Below are 25121 nucleotides of genomic sequence, written 5' to 3'. Positions count from 1 at the left end.
CAGATGTCAAACTAAGAGGCCTGTAGTTACCCAGATCACTTTTTCCTTTCTTAAAAATAGGAAGTATGTTAGCAATTCTCCAATCATATGGTACAACCCCTGAGTTTACAGATTCATTAAAAATTCTTGCTAATGGGCTTGCAATTTCATGTGCCAATTTCTTTAATATTCTTGGATTAAGATTATCTGCCCCCCCCCCCCCGATTTAGTTCCATTAAGCTGTTCGAGTTTTGCTTCTACCTCAGATATGGTAATATTTACCTCCATATCCTCATTCCCATTTGTCATGCTACCATTATCCCTAAGATCCTCATTAGCCTTATTAAAGACTGCGGCAAAGTATTTGTTTAGATATTGGGCTATGCCTAGATTATACTTGACCTCCACTCCATCCTCAGTGCTTAGTGATCCCACTTTTTTCTTTTTTTCTTTTTTTCTTTTTTTCTTTTTTTCTTTTTTTCTTTTTTTCTTTTTTTCTTTTTTTCTTTTTTTCTTTTTTTCTTTTTTTCTTTTTTTCTTTTATGGCTATAGAACCTTTTACTATCGGTTTTAATTCCCTTTGCAAGGTCCAACTCTATTTGACTTTTAGCCTGTCTCACTTTATCCCTACATGTTCTGACCTCAATAAGGTAGCTTTCCTTGCTGATCCCTCCCATCTTCCACTCCCTGTATGCTTCTTCTTTTTCTTAATCCCCTCTCTGAGATGCTTGCTCATCCAGCTTGGTCTGCAACTCCTGCCTATGAATTTTTTCCCCTTTCTTGGGATGCAGGCTTCCAATAGCTTCTGCAGCTTGGATTTAAAGTAATCCCAGGCCTCCTCTGCCTTTAGATCCATAAATTCTTCAGTCCAATCCACTTCCCTAACTAATTTCCTTAATTTTTGAAAGTCAGCCCTTTTGAAATCAAAAACCCTAGTTGCAGATTTATTTTTGTTAATCCTTCCGTTCAGTTTGAACTGAATTAGCTCATGGTCACTTGAGCCAAGGTTGTCCCCTACAACCATTTCTTCTATGAGGTACTCACTGCTCACCAAAACCAAATCTAAAATGCATCCCCTCTAGTTGGTTCAGCAACTACTTGATGAAGGAATCCATCAGCTATCACACCTAGGAAAATCTGAGCCCTATTATTATTACTAGCACTCGTCCTCCAGTCTATATCTGGGAAGTTAATCTCCCATGATGACGCAGTTTCCATTAGTATTTACTTCATTAAAAACATTAAAGAGGGCTCTATCCATATCCAAATTAGATTCTGGCGGTCTATAGCACACCCCAAGCACTATCCCAGGGGAGGCTCTTGTAGTTTTCTTCCCCAATGTAATTTTCGCCCAGATGGATTCTGTCTTATCCATTCCATCGCTTCTTATTTCTTTACATTCTACCTCATCATTGATATACAAAGCTACTCCATCACCTTTACCTTTATTTCTGTCTTTCCTAAACAGCACATACCCTTCAATACCTGTAGTCCAGTCATGACTACTATTCCTCCATGTTTCTGTTATCCCTATAATATCTGGTTTCACTTCCTGCACCAGTAACTCTAGTTCCTCCATTTTGTTACCTAGGCTCCTCGCATTGGTGTACAAACATCTTAATTTTTGCTGTTTGGCCTCGCTCACATTCTGTACCCTATTAGGCATAGTCATTCTACAGCCAGTATAACCTATTAGACTGGTATCCATACTGCCCTTCCTCCTTATATATATTCTCCTACCCATGGCTGTATCCTTTCTTTCTTTGTTTTCTTCCCTCTCAATGCTAAAATCCAGTGTGGAGATTACCTGGACATCTCCCCCAGATTCCTAGTTTAAAGCTCTCTTAATCAGTTGTGCCAGCCTCCATCCTAGAAGTCTATTTCCTTCCCTACTCAGATGAAGTCCATCCCGAGAGAACTGTCCTCTGTCCATGAATGCCTCCCAGTGGCCATACATCCCAAAGCCCTTCTTATAGCACCACTGCCTAAGTCATCTGTTGATAGTCATAATCTTGTCACACCTTTGTTGCCCTTCTCTAGGAACAGGCAGAATCCCACTAAAGATCACCTGAGCCTCGATTTCCTTAAACGTCTTCCCCAGCCTAGCATAGTCTCCCTTAATACTTTCCAGCGAGAATCTAGCCGTATGATTTGTTCCCACATGAAGGATAATTAGGGGGTTTTTTTCCTGCTCCCTTCAGGATCCTTTTCAACCTCAAGTCTACATCCTGTATCTTAGCACCTGGAAGACAGCATACTCTTCTATTCTCTGGATCAGCTCTGGTTACAGGCCTGTCTATTCTTCAGTAAGGAGTCTCCGATCACGTAGACCTGCCTTTTCCTGGTGATGGTGCTATTCTCCAGTCTATCCCCTGTTCCCTCTGGCAGCAAGTTCTTTCCATTCCTATTCTCCCTTGTATCTTCTTCAACCCATCCTGTATCCTCCTGGGGCTCATATTTGGTGTAGTCTCCATTGACTCTTCCCCTTTTCCTGTAGGACTAGCTGCTCTTCTCTTCTTCCTTGCCCTTCCACCTTCAGTGACTACCTGCTGAGCCCCTTCGTCATTTTCCAACTCTGCAAAGCTGTTCTTGAGCTCTCTTTCTCCTTCACTAGCCCATCTTTTTTCTCTGCCTGGTTCTTTTAGTCACATGCTTCCACTGACCACTTTCCTCACCCAGTCTCTCTTCCAAATTCCTCAGTCCTGCTTCCATCTGCAAGTCGGAGCTTTTCCCTTCAGCTACCTCATGTCTTTGCTCCATAATCTGCTCGAACCCCCTTCTAAACTCAACCAGACTTTCCACCTGCATCTCCAAACCTCGGATCTTTTCTTCCATCAGCTCTATCAGACAGCATTTCATGCCGACAAAACTCTTACCAGATACCCCCTCCAGGATCATGTACATACCGCAGCTTCCACATCCAGTCATCCTCATTGTGTCTTCCATGACATGGGTCACTCCCACGGCTGCCTCTGTATCTGTCATAGCCTCCCCACCTAAATCCCGTTAATCTGGGAAACACAAACCACACCAAAACAACACCACCCACAGCAAAAGCAAACCCCAAACAAGCACCACAAGACAAACTCCCCTTTCAAACTCCCACTCAAACGCCCCTGTTTACGGCTCTGGTTGCTGGCTCCTGTGCCGCTGCAGCTGTTCCAGCATTCCCTTATCTCAAAACTCTGTTGTGCTGTTGCTTAACACGTACAGGCTTCTATGTTTGTACAGTCACTTTTGCTTCAATACTATGAAGCGTTTGAGGGATACCTTCAATATGAAACAAAAAGAAAAGGAATACTTGTGGCACCTTAGAGACTAACCAATTTATTTGAGCATAAGCTTTCGTGAGCTACAGCTCACTTCATCGGATGCATACTGTGGAAACTGCAGAAGACATTATATACACAGAGACCATGAAACAATACCTCCTCCCACCCCACTCTCCTGCTGGTAATAGCTTATCTAAAGTGATCACTCTCCTTACAATGTGTATGATAATCAAGTTGGGCCATTTCCAGCATAAATCCAGGTTTTCTCACCCCCCCCCCCATTCAGAATTCATTTTCAAATTGGATACTATTAGTTTAGGCTTAAATAGAGACTGGGAGTGGCTAAGTCATTATGCAAGGTAGCCTATTTCCCCTTGTTTTTTCCTACCCACCATCCCCCCCCAGATGTTTTGGTTAAACTTGGATTTATGCTGGAAATGGCCCACCTTGATTATCATGCACATTGTAGGGAGAGTGGTCACTTTGGATAAGCTATTACCAGCAGGAGAGTGAGTTTGTGTGTGTATGGGGGTGGGGGGTGAGAAAACCTGGATTTGTGCTGGAAATGGCCCACCTTGATTTTCATACACATTGTAAGGAGAGTGGTCACTTTGGATGGGCTATTACCAGCAGGAGAGTGGGGTGGGAGGAGGTATTGTTTCATGGTCTCTGTGTATATAATGTCTTCTGCAGTTTCCACAGTATGCATCAGATGAAGTGAGCTGTAGCTCATGAAAGCTTATGCTCAAATAAATTGGTTAGTCTCTAAGGTGCCACAAGTACTCCTTTTCTTTTTGCGAATACAGACTAACACTGCTGTTACTCTGAAACCTTCAATATGAAAGGTACTATACAAAATCTTTTGTGCTCTCTGCTCTTTCTACGAGTAAAATTGTAAGTCTCTTTCTGTTAGTCAGCCTGCGAGGTGTTATGAACACTTCAGTTGAGGCACTCTGAATTCAATCTATACCTGCATGATGCTATCAGCCTGTGGCTGAGGTATTTACTCCTGTGTGGCAGCACTTTACTCAAGAGGTCCTACTACTGCTAGTAGAGAGGAGTTATATACTACAGAGCAGAGTTGGCTGGAGCATTTCTGGGCCCTGGGGACTTTGGAAAGTCCTAGACCCCATTATCAGGTCCAGTTATCAGACGTGTGTGTGTGTGTGTGAGATATATATATAAAAAAATAAAACTTTGGGCAAATTAAATTTACACTGGCTCTAATTTATGTATTTATGAATACAAATAACTGATACAAAATAGTGTCAAAACGAATCAAATCAAATTGAGAGTTCCAGAACCTATATATAATATATTCCTTTCCCACCTCTCCTGCTCCCATAACCGTTCAAGTGTGGGAAAAGCCTCTGTCCCTGGGGTGGAAAGCTGAAGGCTAACTGATATGTCTGCCATTCAAAAAAAATAATCCTGTAAGTAAATATAAATAAACCCATGCGGGGAGCGGGGGAAGACACTGGAGGTCAGAGACTATCTAGTTCCCCACAGTGACACAGAATCTTATGGCCTCACTCTGCCATCCTCATACTGAATAGTACCCTGTTCTGTTATTAGTCCCATTGCTGAAACTCAAAAGAAAAATGGGTTTGTCATGCTGTAAAATTGAAAAGAAAGGAATTGGCTGACTGTGAAACAATAATTCTCTTTATTAGGATGAGAATATGCTCTCAGTGATTTAGTTAAACAGAGAGATAGGAACCCATTAAACGTCTCCACGGGTAATAGGTAAATGCTGCCCCAATGTAATTTGTATCTTAACTGCCCTGAGGGAAGGTGCTGAGAAATCCAAAGAAAAAGTCCATTTGAAAATTGAGACCAAAAAAATTGATGCAAAAGAGGAGGAATTTTATTATTTTTGGTGATATTGTACATTTTAGCATGTTCATGCTTCTGCTTGTAATAGCATAATTCCTTTAAACAACCTGTGCTAGTTTTTTTTTTTTCATACCAAGGGAAATGATTTTAGAATTTAAAGCAGAGGTCCTTCTAATGAAGATAGAAAATACTGGCTCAGAAACTGGAATGTGCTAAGGTTTCTGTATGATAAATCACTGAGGTGGCTGCAGAATAATTGGTATGGAAATGGGGCAGCTGAGTTTTGTCTTAAAATAGTTCAGTGAAAAGATCAACAATTCATAAAATGTGTACATTGTGTATGGACACTGCATATACAATATACAGCCTTATTCCTTCCAAGGAGGAAAAGATCTAGGGACATGGCTAGATTTGTAGGAAAATTATTATAAAACTTTTTCACCCTATATCGAATACCCTCGTGTGTTAAATAGTATTGAATAGAATTTGTGTGAAATTAAATATTCCAGATGCGTAACTTCTTGATTAACCAATGGATTGTGCCATCACTCCTGCAGAGAAAAGTGTGGGATTCTGCTTGGTCATATGGGACTAGTGAAACCCTTTATAGTATTATGTCAATGCCTTCAAAATGGTAAATTCTGACCATGCCAAAGGGTGATATTTAAAAAGAGGCTTTTCCTGAAGATAAGATGGTTTTAACATAGGGCCTGATCCAAAGTCCATTGAAAATAAATGGTCTGATGTTGACTTCAGTGGGGTTTGGACTGGGCCTTATTGTCAGTGTTTTAACTAAATGCCTTCTAAGATTGTGTGTAAATTAAGGGTATAATTGAAAACGGCAAATGGCTTGGAACCATTAACTTGTACAATAGCTAACCTGGATAACCACATGTTCTTTAGCCATTATCCACATCCTCCTTTCCCCACTATTGCTTTTTGCACTCACTTGTTACAATTTAATTTGAAACAGGATGTAAGCTCCTAGCATAGTGGGGCCCTGATTTTGACTGGGGCCTTTGAGCACTACAGTAGTACAAATAACCATATATAAGAGTAATCAGCTTAATGCAGAATGTGCTAACCAGCATTCAAATGTTGTTCTGATAAGCTTAATATTAAAATGTGCCTTGTTGATGTTCTTAGACGGTCTCTGATAGCTTTACAGAGAAATCTGCCATTGTATGTCCTCTCAAAAGAAAACAGTAAAAATCTGAAAAGAAAAATGCATTGATCTAAAGATTTCTGTGAACCTGCATATAATATGTGCCTGGTGTATTATGTCATGTCAAAGAGATGCAGTTAAAATGTACATTCATGCTGGTCAGATCATGCCATATAACAACTTTTTATTATCAAACAGGGAAGGACATGGTAAAATTTCAGTTTTTGCTGTCAAAATGGCTTTGGCAACTCTTTGTGGAGGAAAGATCATGGACAAATTAAGATGTAAGTCTTGTTTTGTCTGTCGTTCATCCCTGTATTTTTGTAAGATATCAAATTGTGCTAGAATGGTAGGTGGACCTGATGGGATTATAGCATTCTTATATTTGGTGATGGTGGGGTTTTGCTGAACCAATTTGCATCTTCAGATAAGTTCACTTTTTGGATGGACTCTCAACCAGTTTTGGAGCCAGGTCACGCATCTCTAATTCTGATGAACACAGTACAAATTTGATTTCTGATCAAATTGATTGAATTCAAAGGTTATAAGTACAGTTAAGTACAGCAAATGTCTAGCATTATGAAGCATCATTGGACAATTTTCTCTTTCATGATATCTCTCTCATTTTCAGTTAGAAAAACAATACCGTTTAAACACTGTTTATATTTCCTTTCCAGGGGCACATGTCTATCCCTTCTACTTTACAGGATTTATCTCATTTTCCAAACAAAACTAGCCAAGATTTATTCTAGCTACAGAAGCATTGAGAGACTTCCTTTTAGAATTCTTGTCCCTCGGGATCAGCTTCATCTAGAGTACAGTGCTTAGTTCTCCCTTTTCTCTGATGTTGTGAATAAGGATAGCTATTGATTCCTTGAGTCCATAGGCTGTATGCAGTGGCAGGATGTAGTGTGATACTGGTTTCCCAGCAGTGAACTGCAGGGTCCTTCACTTGGAATTTCCCTCCAGATGTACCCAGTATGGTATCTGCCATCTAGAACAGAGGTGGCCATAAGAGCCTGAAAAATTATAATGGTCCCTTAGTCTAGCATCCTCCACTAAGTTTTGGATCCTTTTAAACTTTTTTTTTTTTGAGTAAGAAAGTGAAGTCTACCATCAAGGAAAATAAAAAGAGTAAGGTGCAGCTATAGAATAACAAATTGTAATATTTACATGACAAATAATTTAAGACAAAAATGTGATAAGAATCAAGTAATGAATTTCAAATTTGTTGTGTTCTACATGTCCAAAAAAATAATAAACAGCCTCATGAACTCACTGCCAGAATGGCACCAGACAAAAATTTGTAGTTGATGTTTTGCATTTCGTCCAATTGGATCCATTCTATCTGCCTAAATTACTCTCTCATGTTACGCATCAAGCACCAGCTAAAAAGGAACGACACCGCAGAGCCACAAAAGCAGGAATATTTTAATATAGAAATCTGATAGTTTTCTTACATGTACATTTTCCTTTTGCCTCTGGCAAGTTAAGCTAAAATTAAAGGTGCAATAATGTTTTCCATAAGCAGAATACATTATATATAAAATCTCATTACTTTAAGTTCAGATCATATGTTGTTGAACTAAGAGAAGATCTGCGGTTTAAATGAAGTAAACCTCTCCTTTCCTTGCTTTTATTTTTTGTTTTGTTTTAATTTCCCCAGATATTTTCTCAATGATTTCAGACTCTGGTGGAGTGATGGTTTATGGAAGGTATGATATGTTTCTGCGGGAGGTTCTCAAACTTCCCACTGCAGTTTTCGAAGGTCCTTCATTTGGTTACACGGAGCAATCGGCAAAATCCTGTTTCTCTCAACAGGTAAAGAAAGATGGCATCGCTGACATGCTGTCAGTCACATGACTAAACAAGTTTTCTTTTGTTCTTTTCTTTTTTTCCTTTACACACACATACGTGCGCGCACACAATCATGCTGCTCCTCTTTCCTGCTACAGTTGTGAATACCTGACCTTATATCTCCATCAGGGTGAAATCCAATTCTCAAACCAAGTATCTAATTGCTCATGTCTATGATGAAGGAACAGATACACTTGAAATGCTCCAGTGAAAAAGAACTGTTTCTCACCTCTTCTCTGTTGGAAATGGAAGCCTACAGGCAACTGAACATCTGATTTTCTCTTGCAGAAATTCTTAGTAGGATCCAAGAAAGCACTGAAGTTACTAAGAAAGGAATATGGCATTTGTCACAGCACATCAGACTCTGTGGATGCATTGAGTCTGATATCTTTCCAGTGGCCAATACCTAATGCTTTGGAGTGAGGGCAGGGGGAAGCTCCAAAATACCCAATACTACATCTAGCTGATTGTGCATTGCTCTGGTGTAATGGAAGAAGAGAATTCCTTCCTGGGAACTGCATTGATTTACACCCTTAGAAAAATATTTGATTATACTTAGCTTATCACCCATAAGAAATTCACGAGTGCAATACATGCAAAGTAAGGGAAGATGTTGAAGCTGAGAAGACATTGGGAACAAAGAAGCATTTTCTTCTCATCTTTACTGCCAAAATATAGATCTGGGGAATTTACACTTCCTCTTTCCCTGACAAGCAGGATAAACATGATATGATATATTTATCTTCCTATCAAAAAAACTGTTATCGCTATAGCAGAGATTTAAAAAAATTAAATCTACAGTAGTGGAACTTAAAAATGTGTCCTAACTCTGATGTGCTGTGGCTTGGACAAATGTTGTTCCACAACCTAGTGACATGGAGATGTCTACTCACTACTAGGGTATCTCCTTCTGGTCACATCTGGGAATTAGCTCTGCCAGCCAGATGCCCTCTTCTTGCAGTTCCTCAGCCTGTCATCTCTCACTCTCACTCTGTAGCCCTTCTCTTGCACTCAGGAACTGAAGTGACTCGCCTTCGTGGGTTAGTCCTCCTGCCAAGTCGAAATAGGCCTTCCCTTCCAGGGTAATAAAGCTAGTCTAGTTGGCATCTCCATGGTGCCTATGCCACTTCCCAGTAGCTGGCAGGGGGAACCCAGGGCCCTCCTCTACCCTGGGTACCAGCCCAGGGACTCCATAACAACCAGTGAAGGTCTGCACAATCCTCCCCCTTATGCTGTTTCCAGGGGCTTCTTCCTACCTAGCTCTCGCAGGCTTTCTTTCCCGCACAACTCCTCTGGGGTTGACCCTTCTTCTAGGGGTAGAACCCCAGGGTTTATTCTCCTTCTTGGGTTTTCACCTGCCTTCCTCTGTGCTCCCAGAGAGTGACTGCAGACTCTGTCTCTGCAGCCTCTTTCTGTTGCAAACTTCCTGACTTTATAATCCAGCCTAGTCCTGCCCCACTGAGCCTCTTGTTCAGTTAAACCTGACTCTCGCTACAGGTACAGCCAGGTACCCTAATGGGCCCCTCAGGCCCACAACCTGTGTAGGCTACAGAACCCATCACCCCTCATTTCACAGTGTATATTTAGTTTCAAGTTTCCAAGCAATTGATAAAAACTGCAGGAGGAAAAAAATGACTTTTTTAAAGGTATGGAAATTACTGTCAGTGTCCTTTTAAGGGACTTTGCTTCTTTAATCCATAAAATCAGTGACCACCAAAAGAGTGCAACCATAAAGCTGTCAATGAATCAGAAATTACTTTATTTGGTACAAATCAAGTTTTAATTTATAGCTAGGACTCTACCAAATTCACGGCCATGAAACATGTGTCACGGACCATGAAATCTGGTCTCCCACCGTGAAATCTGGTCTTGTGTGCTTTTACCCTATCCTATGACTAGGTTATAGGTTACCCTTACTGCTGGTTGTCACTCTCTGGGATAAACTTTGCTGGGCAGGAAACAGGAACGGCTAGCTTCTGTTTCATTGGTTGCACTGCTCTGTGATATACCAGTAGCTGACATAGATCCAGTTTGTTTTTTATAGATGCTGTCTTTCAGATAACCTACCAAATGGACAATAACCAATTTATTAAATATTACTGTTAGGATTTAGTATTGGTAACCAGACACTGAACAAGATTGTTTTGAATAACATGTGTCTTAGTTAGGATTCAGTGTCATGGACCCAAATTATAATACAATAATACAGTTGCTTTTACACAGTACCCAAATTTATCCATATTTTGATGTTAAAGATTTAAAACCACTGGCACATGAACTTACTTTGCTTAATAATATACAGTTTAAATGACAGTTAGACCTGGTCCAGCGAGGGGTTTTTAGCTGATTGCTTACTTAATTGTTTGTGTGGTAGACTGAGGTGTAGTTGACCAGTCTGTTTATAAAGCACTTAATTTTTCTTTTCTTTTTCTTTTCTTTTTTATGTTTGAGGGTTTGGGTTTTTTTTACTGTATACTGATATCCTCTGGTGTCTTTGGCGTGTGATATTTTCTGGTGTCTTCGATTTGTAGGATGCAACATTAAACAGCTTAAGTTAGTTAATATAGTACAGTTTTTGCTTGTTTACATTTCTCTTGTTTTCAGTAACCAAAATTTAATACGCAGATTAGCTTAGTTTGTTTACAATGTAATGGGAACCAAGTTTTTTATCACACAAGCTATACTTGTGCAATTGTGTAAGCATTTATTTTCACTTGAGGTGCATTACTAATATTTTATACAAAATATAATATTTAACTCTTAAAATAGATGCTCACAGTTTTTTGTGAGAAGGTGTATTGCTTTCCCCTGCTGAACACTTTGTTATAGCATAAGAGCTGGTAACAGAATTTTTACCCAAGTTTTTCAGAGTTAATTTGCTTGTGATACCAGTTCCACTTTTGTTAACTATTTAGGAGCACAAACTTTAACAACCATTACTTCCTTTTAACACGACCTAAAAGAAAAGTATATAAATGAAACCAAAATAAATTTTAAATGCAGGTTTATGCAAACACTTTGAGTATTAAACTTCCATGACACTTCGTTGTGTTTGTGAGCTAAAGGTAGGAACCTGTTGAAATTGTTTGCTTAGCTTTTACATTTTGCAACGTAACAAGACAAAGCATACATTGTTAAATTTTTAGCATTTTTGCTATAACATTTTTATAACTGTATATTTAATACTTGATAAAAGCATAGAGAAGTTTATAAAACCCAAATACAAAATTGACATTTTGTTAATATTATGTTTGCCTTAATGTTGATTTTCCCCTTACATTTTTTCCTTTGAAATAAAAATCCTGTGATTAGTAAAAGAAAGTCCTTTGTGTTTGCAATTGCATTATTTGTTGCAGCAGAAATAGATGTACATATATTTATAACTAAGACCTTTTTGAACTTTGCAAAAAAAATTGGTATTAATAATATTATGATGGTTACACCAACCATAGTATTAAAACAGTGTGGTACCACGTATATTGGAAAAGTACAAAATTGACTTTTTTGTTGCAACAAAATAATAATAAAGCAGTTACGTGACACACACAACATACAACACAGGACAGACTTACAATTAAAAACAAATGGTGACAGAATTCTATTAACTATACAAGATAAGACATTAAGAGCTTAATTACTAAAACAATATCTTAAAGAAAACAAACAGGTAAGCAAAAGGGTTAAATATTTAAATAAGGAAATTACCACCTTTTCGTTTATCAATTTTTATTAAAAGTTTTAAACATTTATATTAAGTTATTTGCCAAATTTGTTGTATTAATTTAGTAGTTTAAGGCATTTTACATTATTTTATATTAATTTATTTTAAAACCCTGCTATATGGAAATAGGGAAAACCCATGTTTCAAATATTAGTCAGTGGTTAGGATTAGAAGCAGAGTCTGCATATTTTTTTTTTTTTTTGGCTAGGCAACCGTATAGTCAAGAAAGTTAGGAGTATTTTCAGCTGTTGCATTCCTGAAGGGTTAAAATAATTAATTTATTGGATTTATTTCAAGTAAAGTTTTTACCCTGTTTTCTCTTTTTATTGTGTTCTGTTTTTAATTCCTTTATCTGTTGGAGGTTTGTGTAAAAACTATAACTTTTAAAACAAAGAGAAAGCAGAAATGAGGAGGAGTGAAGAGCAACCTCAGAAGGGAGGAACACCTGAACCAAGAGAGATTAAGTGTATATGAATGAGCAGTACTGTAACTAATTACAAAAAAATTATATATAAAGGCCTCATTTGTAACGTCGCTACTCCAGATTTCTGTTTTACTTCTTATACATACAGCACTGTGAAACATACTGTAATAATGCCTATCCCAGTATTTCAAAATACTCAACCTACTACTACTAATAATGCAGGTGGTAATTGTAACTTCCCTAATAAGAGTGTGTTGCTATCTGCGGTACCAGAGTAAAAGGGACAGACTACAACACCAGATTGGAAAAAGATTGTTATGCTTGAATATGAGGTACTATCATATGTACACATATATATATTTATATACACACCCTACTAATACAAATACCATATCCATATTATCCCTCTATGTTAATTATTTGGGCGTGCCCCCAAAGCTCAATCATAACACTGTATTCCTCAATCAAAGTTCCGGGCCTGCCGTTCCCAGGCCTACCATAAAGGAACTAAAAACAATTGGAAAAATAAAATCTATCCATCGGTCATATGAGGGAATGTGCAGACCAAGGGACAGATGGGGCATAAAGGGTGAATGGTAGTGTAAGGTGGCTGTATAGTAGTGTTTAGTCCACTGGGTCATATTCAGTCCATGCATTGTGTTTTTCCAGGACAATGGGTAAACATCCTCCCCATAAAAAAGACAAAAAGTCAGGAAATGTAGTAGAAAAAGAGGACCTGAAGCATGGGCCTGATGCAAAGTCTGAGGCGTGAACCAAAGTCAGCAAAAGTTATGCTATGAACAACAGTCAGGCCCTGTCAAAAGCAGATGCTTGCCAGCAAGTCAGTGTCCAGTACACAGACTCGGCACCAGTATTTCTAGCATTGCTAAAACACACTGAACACAGTCCAGTTGGCCAGCACAAGAACACCCCAACCTAGTACACGATAAAATGGTGTGACGAAAGTGCTGAGTAGTGATATTTTGTCTAAAACAGGAGTAAAAGTACAAAGCCACGTAGTGAATAGGAATGTTTTGTCTGACTCAGGAAGAAAGAACAAGGGGAGGTAACAAACAGGTCATGAAACGTGTAAGGTGACACGTAAGTTGCTTATCCCAGATTGTTTCTCAGTCTATAAATGTTGGGATCCCTCACTTTAACCCTACATCTGGCCAAGGGGCAGTGGAAAGTCCTACCACTGACTGAGCTGGTTCATTGTCACAGGCACACATGTGTTTGTGTACCTGTAACCATTGAGGCGGGACATTAGCACCATGCTTCATTAGCAGTAAGCTTGGCCAGTGCCTTCGCTACTAAACCAAGTCTTGTGGTCTTATTGGGCAGTTCAGCTGGAGCCTGATGTATGAACTGTCTGGCTAGAGCCATTGTGGCATGCAGAAAGAACACACGCAGCCGAACATATGATGACACTATACACTGGGTGCCGGAGAGCGGCGGCTGCTGACTGAGGGCCCAGCTCTGCAGGCAGCAGCACAGAAGTAAGGGTGGCAATAGCACACCATGCAATCCTTCTGTGCTGCTGCTGGCGGTGGCTCTGCCTTCAGAGCTGGGCTCCCGGCCAGCAGCTGCTGCTCTCCAGCTGCCCGGCTCTGAAGGGAGCGCCGCTGCAGCAGCAGCGCAGAAGTAAGGGTAGCAGCACCCTTACAACACCTATACCCCTCCCCACAATAACCTTGAGACCCGCCCCCCACAACTCCTTTTTGGGTCAGGACCCCTATAATTACAATACCGTGACATTTCAGATTTAAATAGCTGAAATCATGAAATTCATGACTTTTAAAATCCTATGCCCGTGAAAGTGACCAAAATGGACCATGAATTTGTTGGGGCCTTATTTATAGTTCCATTCCAAAGAGAATTCCATTGTGGAAGAGCTGTGCTTGCCTCTGCATCTGTTTGCTTGTTCAGAGCACCACTGTGTGTGCAGCCAACGTAGTCCCTCTCCAGGAGCAGAGAGAACACTTTACGCTACTTGATTATTTATGAAATGGGAAATTGGATGATCTTTCATTCACTAGTTTTCTTTCTGCCCGTCTCCTCTTTTCAGCTCTGCTGCTGCTAATAGTGACATAAGTTGATGGCAATGGTCAGCAAAGCCATGACCAGCATCCACAGTAGAGCCCTAAAAGGCAAATCCATTATTCTGTGAGCTGGTGCTTAACAGCACAGAGTTCCTGTTTATTTGGGAAGAAATCACTCATTCTCAGATGAGGGGAAGAGCAGGAGTATGGTAAACAGATGTTAACCATCCTATTAACATGTTTATTGATATGGACTAATTTTTGGTACTGATGCAGCTCCTTGTTTACTATTGGTGACTTTCAGATTAAATTTGTAATTTACAAATTTACACTTTACACTGAACATTTACACTTTAAAATAGCAAAAAACTGGGGATTACTGTATTTCTAGGGGACCTGGTAATGTCTAGAAAGGTCTTGTCATTCAATGAGATGAAAAACTGAGTTTCTGGCTATTTCTGTTCATTAAATATCCCGTGACACTTTTCACAAATGTTAGTTGGGATGGTTACATGCTGCCTGTATATATTTCCTCTGCAGTTACAACAGGGTGCAGCTTCCTTCATTACTTCTACTCCTAAAACTTCTGTGTAGTGAGGCTGTGCTCTATTGAACAGCTGCCATTTCACTAATGGGTAAAAATGATGGTTTGTACGATCAGTTAATATAGTCTGGGAAGCACTTTGGGATCCAAATGAATGCAATAACCTATACAAACAAATATCACTGTTTTTTATCTACAAATATTCCAGACAGGACTCTACATTTATATATGATCAACTTCTTCATGGGAAGGCATTAATTCTTAATTTCTGTCAGTAAGACTTACTGTCAGTAAGTCTGTCGCATACTATGAGAACTATATTAAAAGGTAAAGAATTTGTCTTAACAGTGGACACATCTCAGAGAGGAATCTGTGTACAGGTCTTAAACAGAGTAAGATTTGAGTTTAAAAAAAAATTCAAAAATGCTCATGTCCCATTCTCCAAAACCAAAAAGACTTAGGTCATTTAGGAGTCTCAGCCTCACTGAGAAACAATAGGACTTAAACCTCTAAGTGTCTAAGTCACTTCTAAAAATGGAATGTATACACTGTTGAAAATGTTAATCACTGTCTTTATTTGTCTTTTCATTTTTTTAACTTTGGTAAATACTGGAGTGGTGTCTGTCACTCTGTGGATGTGAATGGCTTTTTGTTTGACACATGTGCGTTAGATAGGACCAATGCCATATAGTAATATGGACAGGTTGGGAAACGAATGTATTCAGGAAGAATCTTTGGTATTTTGGGGGACTAGCTTTAGGTCAGAACCCTTAAAGTGAGTGATTACTTAATAAATGGCATCAACTCCTTCCATGAAGAGAACTGCTGGTTACAGGTGGCAGACATTATAACCACTAACACCTTCATCTTCTGTTTTTACAACCTTTGGCAGTGTCACTTTCTTCTCAGTTTATGGCTTGAAATTTAAGAACTTCATTTCTTCATTCCCAAGTGCTTTTATAAAAACATGTTCAAGTCACCCTGATTTTGTGGTTACTGATTTTTTTTGTGTGTTTGTGCTTGTTTGAGCAGAAAAAAGTCACATTAAATGCTTTCTTGGATACTCTCATGTCTGACCCCCCGCCACAGTGTCTGGTCTGGTTACCACTCCTGCATCGATTGGCAAATGTTGAAAATGGTAAGTGATGGCTGCTCACCAAGTTTAGTTAAAGAATAGCAGTTGCAATGGGGACATCTAGGCTATATACGATGAGCTTCTCAGTTTATGGATGACATAAGAGCTACTGTACTGAGGTTATTGATTCCAGGTGCCATCCTATAGCTGCTAATCAAATAGGATGGCTTAGTGTCACTCATTCCACTTGTAGCCTTGTTTAATTTTTTGCTGTGCTCTGGAGTTTGTCCTAATTTTTTCCTCGCTTTCGATGCCCTGGATAGCCAGAGAGCTTCAGTAGGTGGCCCACTCGTGCCACACACACATTTGGTAAAATCAAAGATCGTGACATTTATTAGCTATGACATAACAGCACTAAAGGAGGAACAGCAAGGCAGCTCCTTCCCACACAATCTACCTGGCAGGCTAAGTCCAGTGCAGGTTGTAAACTAATGGCCACAATGTCCAACTAGTCCTTAAGAGGAGGCTACTCCTAAACACCTCCCTGCAAAACAATCTATCCAGGAGACAGGAGCAAGAAACCTCAGATCCAACCTTATCTCTTTTTTTATGTGAAGGATGCGGATTTAATTGAGCAGGTACCTCTGAACCAGACACTGAATCACTCCCCTGGCTCTGAAATGCATAGATTCAGAGATTTTAAGGTCAGTGTGGACCATTTTGATCATCTCATCTGACTTCCCATATAACCTAGACCATAGAATGCCACCCAGTAATTTCTGTATCAAACACACAACTTCTGTTTGGGCATCTTGGGAGAGGTAGGCAGGTAACCACTCTGCTCACAAATATGCACATCCATTGGTCTAACCCCACAGATATAGATTCCATAGCAGAATGCAGACCCTGTCGCAGCACTGAAACTGCAGTCGCAACCACAGAAGGACCCCAGTACTGTGGGTACATGCCATCTTCTCTCCACCCCTCCAAGCCCTATATATTTTCCCAAATAGTTCTGGCAGATTCCCACACAGTTTTCTTACGCAAAACCATCTGCTTTTGCTGTGCACAATGACCTGTATTTGACCTTAAACAGGAAAAGGATACATAATAGTAAGGACACTTTCAGTGTCTGTCGGAGCAGAGTACACCTGCTCCTAACACGGTATTTCCTCCACATGGTTCTTAAGGGGAGTTTGGCATCTAATCCTTTGCAAATGTCATTGACAATATATCCTTTCATGTTGTGGATCTAGATGGAATGGAAGATATAAAACCTGAGGAAACATGTTAAGCCTTTATATTTAAACATTCAATTAACAATATGAATAAATCTTCAAAAAACAAACAATTTTGCTTCCCCATATTTCCCTTGGTAGGTGGGGGGAAAATCTTCTCTCTCTTTTGAGACTCTCTGTCTAATGGCTCAGCTGCTAGCTCAAGGAGCAGACATGTTTGAAAATAAACTTAAGAGCCTCACTTCCTTAGTCAGGAGGGACAACGGTTGTTGTGCAGAGGATTTTCTCTTACTACCAGAGGTCATTGGGAAAGTGTTGCCAGCTCATTTCCTCTCGTGCTCCCTCCCAGCTGTCTACAGAGCATAACGAGCTTCAAAGGGGGAATGCATATATGTATTCAGTTGCAGGTAAATATAGTGTACGTGCTGCAGTGTGCAGAGACGGGCAGAGGCAATGGGAGTGCCAAGTGGGGGGGAAAAAACACAGCTCGTAGCAGCATGAATAGTAAAAGATGCCATAGATCAGCCTAATATTCTAGGGCAGTGCTTCCAGGTGACACAAATCCTCCTTATATATTTTTGGTTGGAATGGTGGACAAAATGGAGCCCATTCTTAGGGCCAGATTTTCAAATGTGGGTACTAAACATTGAGTGCTTAAATCCATATCCATCTATCTGAATGAGGTTAGTTAACTACATCAGCCGTAGGTGATTAAAATAGGTATCTAGATGCCTTTATATAGATTTAGGCACCTAGCTTTAGGCACCGTGTTTGAAAATCTGACCCGTGACCCTTAGGCTCACCAATCCAACTGCTAATGATAACAATAAAAACCTATTAGAGCAAGGTAGATTTCCTCCTAATTTCCTCTACAATAAGCTCAGTTTGCTTTGTAATTTAAACATGTTTCTGAGGCTGTAGGAAGGAACTGTGCATGTTGCTTCAGAAGTGATAAAGGATTTGGAGTTGGGAATGAAGCAAGTGCAGTTTGTACCCTGGAAGAGACCCACAAAAGACTTGTGAAGTTTTCACATATATATTTTCCTCAGCCTAAGACCATGAATAGCATTTGATGTTGAAAATTACTTCTAACAAAGGAAGGATTCAGTCACCATTTGGGACTTCATTCTTAATCTTGTTCTTATTGTTTCGTTTGTTTGTTTTGGTAAATTTCTCTCCCCCACAGTCTTCCACCCTGTTGAGTGTTCCTACTGCCACAGTGAGAGCATGATGGGATTTCGCTATCGGTGCCAGCAGTGTCACAATTACCAGCTCTGTCAGGACTGCTTCTGGAGGGGACATGCTAGTGGTTCCCATAGCAACCAACACCAAATGAAAGAATACACATCCTGGGTAAGGGAAGGTTCATGCATTTGAACTCCAGCAGTTAGAGAATCCCAAGGATGGAGTAGGAATTGGCCAGTTCAGTCATTTTATATAGCAAAATATAAAACTTCGGTGGCCAATTTAGATAAGTATGGAGAATCCACAGTTGTGCTCCTTGTTCACCATTAAGCTCTGAGACAAGAATTTCTCTTCTGAGCGTGGATTTGAGCAGTCTGACAGTTTAATACTGTGCTGGATGTCAGGACAACTGCAGGAGGGTGTTGGAATATAATGCTATTTTCACAGTAAGTTTTTCCATTTTTGAAGGACCCATAGTTTACTATTTGTTAGGCTTTCTCTCTGTTTCTCTGATTCATATGCTAATGATTACATGTAAATGAAATTATTGGGACTACTGAAGTATCATTCAGCTGTCCATGAAATCTTTTCTTTTTTTAGGAAGTAATTTAAGTTTGTGTGTTCAATATATATGTATTATGTTCCCATTATAATAGCATTTGAGTACATTAACATAATTACATCCATAATAAATCATACAGCCTATATTAAGTAACAAAAATAACCACCCACCTTTACATCATGTTAAAAAAAAAAAATCCACCGCTTATACGCAGCTGGCACAAATGCTTCACCAAATAGTTCAACTTCTCCCTGAAATCTGGGCTCTAGCAGAGCCAAAGGAGAAGCAAAATTCCAGCAGAGGTCCCAACACTAAGAACATGCCATCTTCAGAATTCAAATCCGGGGACTGTCAGCAGAGGCACTTCAGCTGATCTCAGAGGTGTCAGTGGTGCATTGTACGTGGAGAGGAGTGGTCTTTTAGTCAGGAAGGATGCAGACCACAGTGTGTGTGTGGACACGTGTTTGAACCTAAGTTTTCAGAACCATGTTTAAAACAATTAAAACTCTGCTTCTGTGAAAGTAGCTGCCTGCCTGATGATGATATTGCACCAAACAAGCAAGGGTTAACTATAAAAGAAATACTGTTTGATGATCAGTATGCCAGGCACATGACTCTACTCTGCCTCACAATAGATCTAGGTGGACAAATGCCCTCTGGGCTCTCACTTTGTGGACATGGATGACTTGAGTTTAGACTCTGGATAGAAAAGTATGTGCCACCTGGATCTTTTTCTCATCCCTTAACAGACAGTGTATTTGTGGAATGATGTATCTTGCTGTAGGAAGTGTGCTGCAATGGTAGGGAAGGAATCTGGTCATTTCACTTGAAAACTGTTTCAAAACCTTGCCAGACTCAATAAAAAGCAACATATGAATACATGTCTAGTTGCCCCTACTACCCAAATGTTGTTTACTTTCTGACTGGAATATTTCAATTCAAATCTGAAATTGCCTTACTGCTGTGTACATGGGTGTGTGTTTCTTTCAAAGCAGATTTGATAACAATGGCCTTAACACTCCCTGTGTATGAATGTTCTATATATTGGGCCTAATCTTTAAAACCTAGGTACATGCACACACCCAGGGTGTGCCTAACTCATGCAAATATCTCGGGTGCGTGTGTATACTGGGGATGTCCAGTAGAACTCAATTATGGTGAATTCAGAGTGAAACTCCATTTATAATAAAGTAAAGTGAGAGTCCTAAATTGTTCAGATTCATTGTTGTGTATAATTTATAATTCTAGAAATAAAAATAATTAATATCCTTCCTTGTGAGGATCTCAAAGCACTTTAAAAACTCTAGCAACTTAAGCTTGATATCCCTTTTTGATTGGGAAGTAGTATTAACCCCATTTTACAGATAGAAAAACTGAGTCCCAGAGAGATTTAACTGGCTTGTCTAAGGTCATGCAGGAAATCTGTTGCAGAACCTCGAGCAGAACCCAGCACTCACAGCCCTATGCTACAATCACACAGCCATCCTTTCTTCACTTAGAATGAAGCTGTTATCTGGGGATTGCTTATTATAAAAGATTTCAGAGTAAAAGTTTCACTGTCTATAATATGTCATTATGTTTATAAAAGCTGAAGATGTAGCTGTCCTAGTGCTTTAAAACTAGCATTACATTGTGTTGCACTGTGAAGACTTGTGGGATCCCAGGATTCAAATGTGTGGTGTTTACACAGTGAGAGCAGAGATGTTAAGCTTTCATTGCTTCCCAAAAAACTGATCAGTCTCTTCTTTTAGCTTTCTGTCTCCAAGTCCATGAAACTCCATCAGTATTGTGCATGAAATTTCATTTGCCCTTATTGTAGCAGAGGCAACAGCTTCTAAGGCAGACAAGAGAGAAGCTGTAGATTAAAACATCTAAAGAATGAAGAAAGCTAGTGAAACAGCTAGTGAGGAGGAGAGGGAAGAAATATAGTGCACTGGCTTGTATGCATGCCACTACCTTCGAATAAACAGCATCTCCCAGGGCCTGATCCAGAGCCCACTGAAGACGATGGGAATCTTTCCATTGACCTAAACGGACTTTGGCTCATTAGACCCCTAAAGAAAGGAGTGGAGGGAGGAAAAAGTTAAGAATATTTGATTGTAAGTGGTAAGGTTTTGTTTTGCACTTCCTGTAGTTTCAATGTAACAACCATTTGCACCTTACTTGTCCACATTACTTTTACCTTCCTTGTTCCTCCCAGAAATCACCTGCTAAGAAGCTAACTAATGCACTTAGCAAGTCTTTAAGCTGTGCTTCCAGTCGTGAACCTTTGCACCCAATGTTCCCTGACCAGCCTGAAAAACCTCTAAACCTGGCTCATATTGTGTAAGTATCTGTGTGCTGTAGAGAAAGTAACCTTTGTTCCAGTTGACATGTACAGACTGTATCTCCAATGGCTCTGGAGGCAATGCATGATGGCTGTTTCATGTCTCATGCAATGAATCAACTGCTTTGTATAAAATCACAAGAAGGGGCTTTCTGTTAGCATGAATTTACCTTGGTGGTCCAGGCCACATTTAAACTATTGAAAAAACATATGGATGATGATACAGATGACACAGATATGGGACACAGTCATAAGTGGGGAGAGAAGAGAGTGAAAGTATTTAAATTTTGTGTAGTTTTCATGGTTTAGTACATTTAGATACATTCACGATTCAGCTCTCTGGATTTATTCTCATGAGTCTCCAGACTTCAACGTAACACTGTATTGTCTTGAACTAAGGTGCCAGACAAGAGGTGAAATCCTGGCCCTCTTGAAGTCAATGGCAAAGTTCTCAATGACTTAATGGAACCAGAATTTCACCCATCAAGTCTTAAAACAATGCAGCTGAATTATCATCTTATTCTAATCTTGGATTTCAGTTTATTGATCCTTTTTAATTTACTCAATATTGTAGTTTGTCTAAGTTTTCCCTTTCACTCTCTTTTTTTATTTAAAGTTTATCAATTGGTCATGCTTTCCTCCCTACCGGTCAAAGCAGAAAGAAGGCTAGATTTGCATACAATGGGGAAATTGCCACTTCAGATGATATGCATTCATTGAAGGGCCTCCATCTGGGCTGGTAGTAGATCAAATATTTGTCATCTGGTTAGGTGACATTGACTTCTCTGGTGACCTGTGCTTTCTTGGTCTCATTTGACCTAAAAGTGACACGCTTTCCCAGGAATTCACAGCAAAACTAAAGTAACAATTGGAAAAAGGTTCCAAAGCAATTAGATGTGCTGAAATGATTTTAAAGACATTTTATTTTAAAATACTTCTCATGAAAAGTGCTGCAAGCATTGTTATTAAAAAAAAAAAAGTCAGTCTTTTAACCACCTCCATCATGCTGCTGACTGAAGCAGTGCCGGCAAAAACCATAAAGGCTGTGGGAACCCTCTCTTAACCTGCTTCGACATTTTAAAACTAAATCATGCTGATGATGGTCTTTGGGTGGTCATAATGGGAGTTTTCCAATGCAGCATGACTGTCCCTCTTTTTTTAAAATCTGAGGTATCTCAGACAGATATTTAATTTTGTGTGATGGTTACAACTGATTATCTCTTAAAATAAATGTACTGCTTTGATCGTAAGGATAGAATAGTGGCAGATTGTACCAAGAAACAGAATTAGATGGATTTGCTCAGATACCATGGTGATCAGCATGGTATAAAAGCCGAGAGACATGGATGGATAGATAATAATTTCACATGCAGAAATTGGGCATACATCAGAGAGATAGAAAGAGAGATCATGAAAGTAAAATTACAGCCTCTTCCTCATGCTATCTAGAGTTTTTGATTGTGGGACATTAATACTGGCTCCAGTAGGAGGATCTACCTGTATTCTGACATGAGAGACAAGGTAGATGAAGTAGTATCTTTTGTTGGATCATCTTCCAACAACGTGGTCTAATAAAAGATATATTACCTTGCCTATCTTGTCTCTCTCGTATCATGGGACCAACATGGCTACAACACCACTTCAAACAACGACAATGAAAAACCTTTTAAAATAAATTTGTTTCACAGCATGATTGTAGTACCCTGCAGCAACACTGCAAACATATATTCTTAGATAGCAAATAACATGGATTATTATGAAGGAATTCAAACAAAGGGAAAGATACAGTAATTGAATAGGATCTGTTCCAAAATCTTTGCTGTAAAATTAGGATCTAGTCTTCATTCTAAATACATAGATATAATTTAGTGCGAATGGATATGAGGATGAGAGACCATCTATTTTGTTTTATAGTACAGTTTCTCACTTTAAATTGAAAGCAATATAACTGTATTGAGTATAATGATGAATGAAAAACGTGCAAGTCGTGGAAATAGCAGGCTCTACAGTGTAATTCACATAAATTAACTGAGGGGAAAGATATGCTACAGTAACTCATTGAGAATATCGTCTTGCTGGCACAATTTTTATTTTTAAATATAATGGAAGATAAAAGGTATCAGGAGAAACAGATCTGGGCAAGAATCCAAGCAAAGGGATTTTTTTCCATATACATTTAATGGTAGACTTCCTATGACAAAGGAGTCCTCTGTTCTCAATAGTTGCTACTTTAAATAAGGACAGAGACCTTCTGTATTGCTGTGATTTTTTTTAAAAATGGTAGTAACCCTCCTTTTCATTGTACCCCTTCTCATCTTGGAGTACCCAGAGCCAAAGATCTGTCTAATTTTTCAATGTTATGGACCCAACTCAACTTTAATAAATGAAACTGCAATATAAGGCAAAACATATCAAATATACATGTCTACAGACCATTCACAACGATGCAAGAAATAATAATGTGTGTTATGATAGTCCTAGAGGGGGAATCTCATGACTGAGATTTAAGCTGATGCAGGGCCTTTTTGTGGTATTTTTGTCTACCACAAACATAAGTGCCAACCAAAAAGCCCCAAATATAAAGAGATTCAATAGCATAACTAGCATCATAGTGAGATTCTCAAGTGCACTCAACAGTGGTCTGCCTTTGCTCCCACTGAAGTCAATGAGGCCAGCACTGAAAACTTTCGGAAATCTCATCCACAATTTTGTCATTTAGTATGTTACACTATATGCTACTCCTGGGGGCATTCTGTGCCAAAAAAATTAAAAATTCTGCACACAATATTTTAAAATTCTGCAAATTTTGTCAAAACAACATTACATAATCATACCAGTTTCAATTATTTTGGTAATTTATTTCAAAATACCTGTCAGCAAGTATGTCTGTAACAATAGAGACAAACACAAATTCCCCCAGGAGTGGAGAGTTAAAGAAGCCCCTATGATAACCCAGTTCCTGTTTCTCTGCCCCCAGAGCCCAGCCAGGGGGCCAAACACCCACAACCCCTCCCCTCCAGAACCCAGTCGTCAGGTCCCCCCAGCCTAGGTAACAGCACCCCTCCCCGCAGAGCACAGCCGTGGTACCCCCAGCCCAGACACCCACCACTTACCCCTCAGAGTCCAGGGAGGCAGAGGGAGAAACAGCCTGATGCTGAGTCTCGGGCTTATGTGGAGTTTCCTGCGCGCCACTGTCTCCTTCCCTTAAGGCATGCGGGGAACTGTAGCTGCCAGGAATCCTCTAACTCCCTCCTCTCCCCCTGACAGTGTCATCTATGTGTGAGCTGGGCTATGCCAGGTCCAGGGACCCCAAGTGGCGGCCAGCAGCACTGCAGCCCATTTCTATAGGGTCAAAGAAACTTCTGCAAAATTCTGCATTGGGCAGTGGCATAGAATTCCCCCAGGAGTAATATATATAGGTAGATAGGCTTGGCAGAATTTTATTTTTATTTTTTTTATAACAACTAAAAATATTGGTTTATTTTTAAGCATTTTTTCTATTTTTATCAATTTACATTTTGACGGTTATGGGAAATTAAAGGGGGAGACGACAATTATTTATTGAGAATAGATATGGAGATTCAAAAAGTTAAAGATTTGTCACCATTAACACTCAAATTCTCTACATCACATGTCAAAATAAACAAGGTAAATATCCTTAAATCAAACGCTAATAAATTCTCAAGCAGCATATTTCTTTCTTTGCCCACCTATAAATTTCCATTATTATAGATGGAAATATTTTTGTTCATTTGTGTGTGTACAATAAAATGGACATTTACCAGTGTTTCTAATCTAATCCTTCCAAGCCTATATATAAAGCTGTCTGAATATCTGATGTATGTTTTTGTTTTCCTTGCAGTACCAAAAAGTAAACAAAAATTGTTTGGGGTCA

The 25121-nt window shown here is 39.4% G+C and overlaps 1 protein-coding gene across 1 annotated transcript in view; it reads left to right on the top strand.

The window, feature by feature from the left end:
* DTNA (dystrobrevin alpha) overlaps window positions 1-25121 on the top strand; it is a 129547-nt gene that overhangs the window by 37097 nt on the left and 67329 nt on the right. The window contains exons 4-8 of the mRNA XM_077809016.1: window positions 6451-6536; window positions 7919-8073; window positions 15873-15978; window positions 18340-18506; window positions 21101-21225. Of these exons, the coding sequence (XP_077665142.1) occupies window positions 6451-6536; window positions 7919-8073; window positions 15873-15978; window positions 18340-18506; window positions 21101-21225 (639 nt within the window). The remainder of the gene's footprint in view (window positions 1-6450; window positions 6537-7918; window positions 8074-15872; window positions 15979-18339; window positions 18507-21100; window positions 21226-25121) is intronic.

This window comes from Eretmochelys imbricata, chromosome 2 (assembly GCF_965152235.1).
Source record: "Eretmochelys imbricata isolate rEreImb1 chromosome 2, rEreImb1.hap1, whole genome shotgun sequence".
Classification (NCBI taxonomy): Eukaryota; Metazoa; Chordata; order Testudines; family Cheloniidae; genus Eretmochelys; species Eretmochelys imbricata.
Note: the sequence above shows the minus strand (reverse complement) of the source record. Positions and strands in the feature narration are given on the sequence as shown.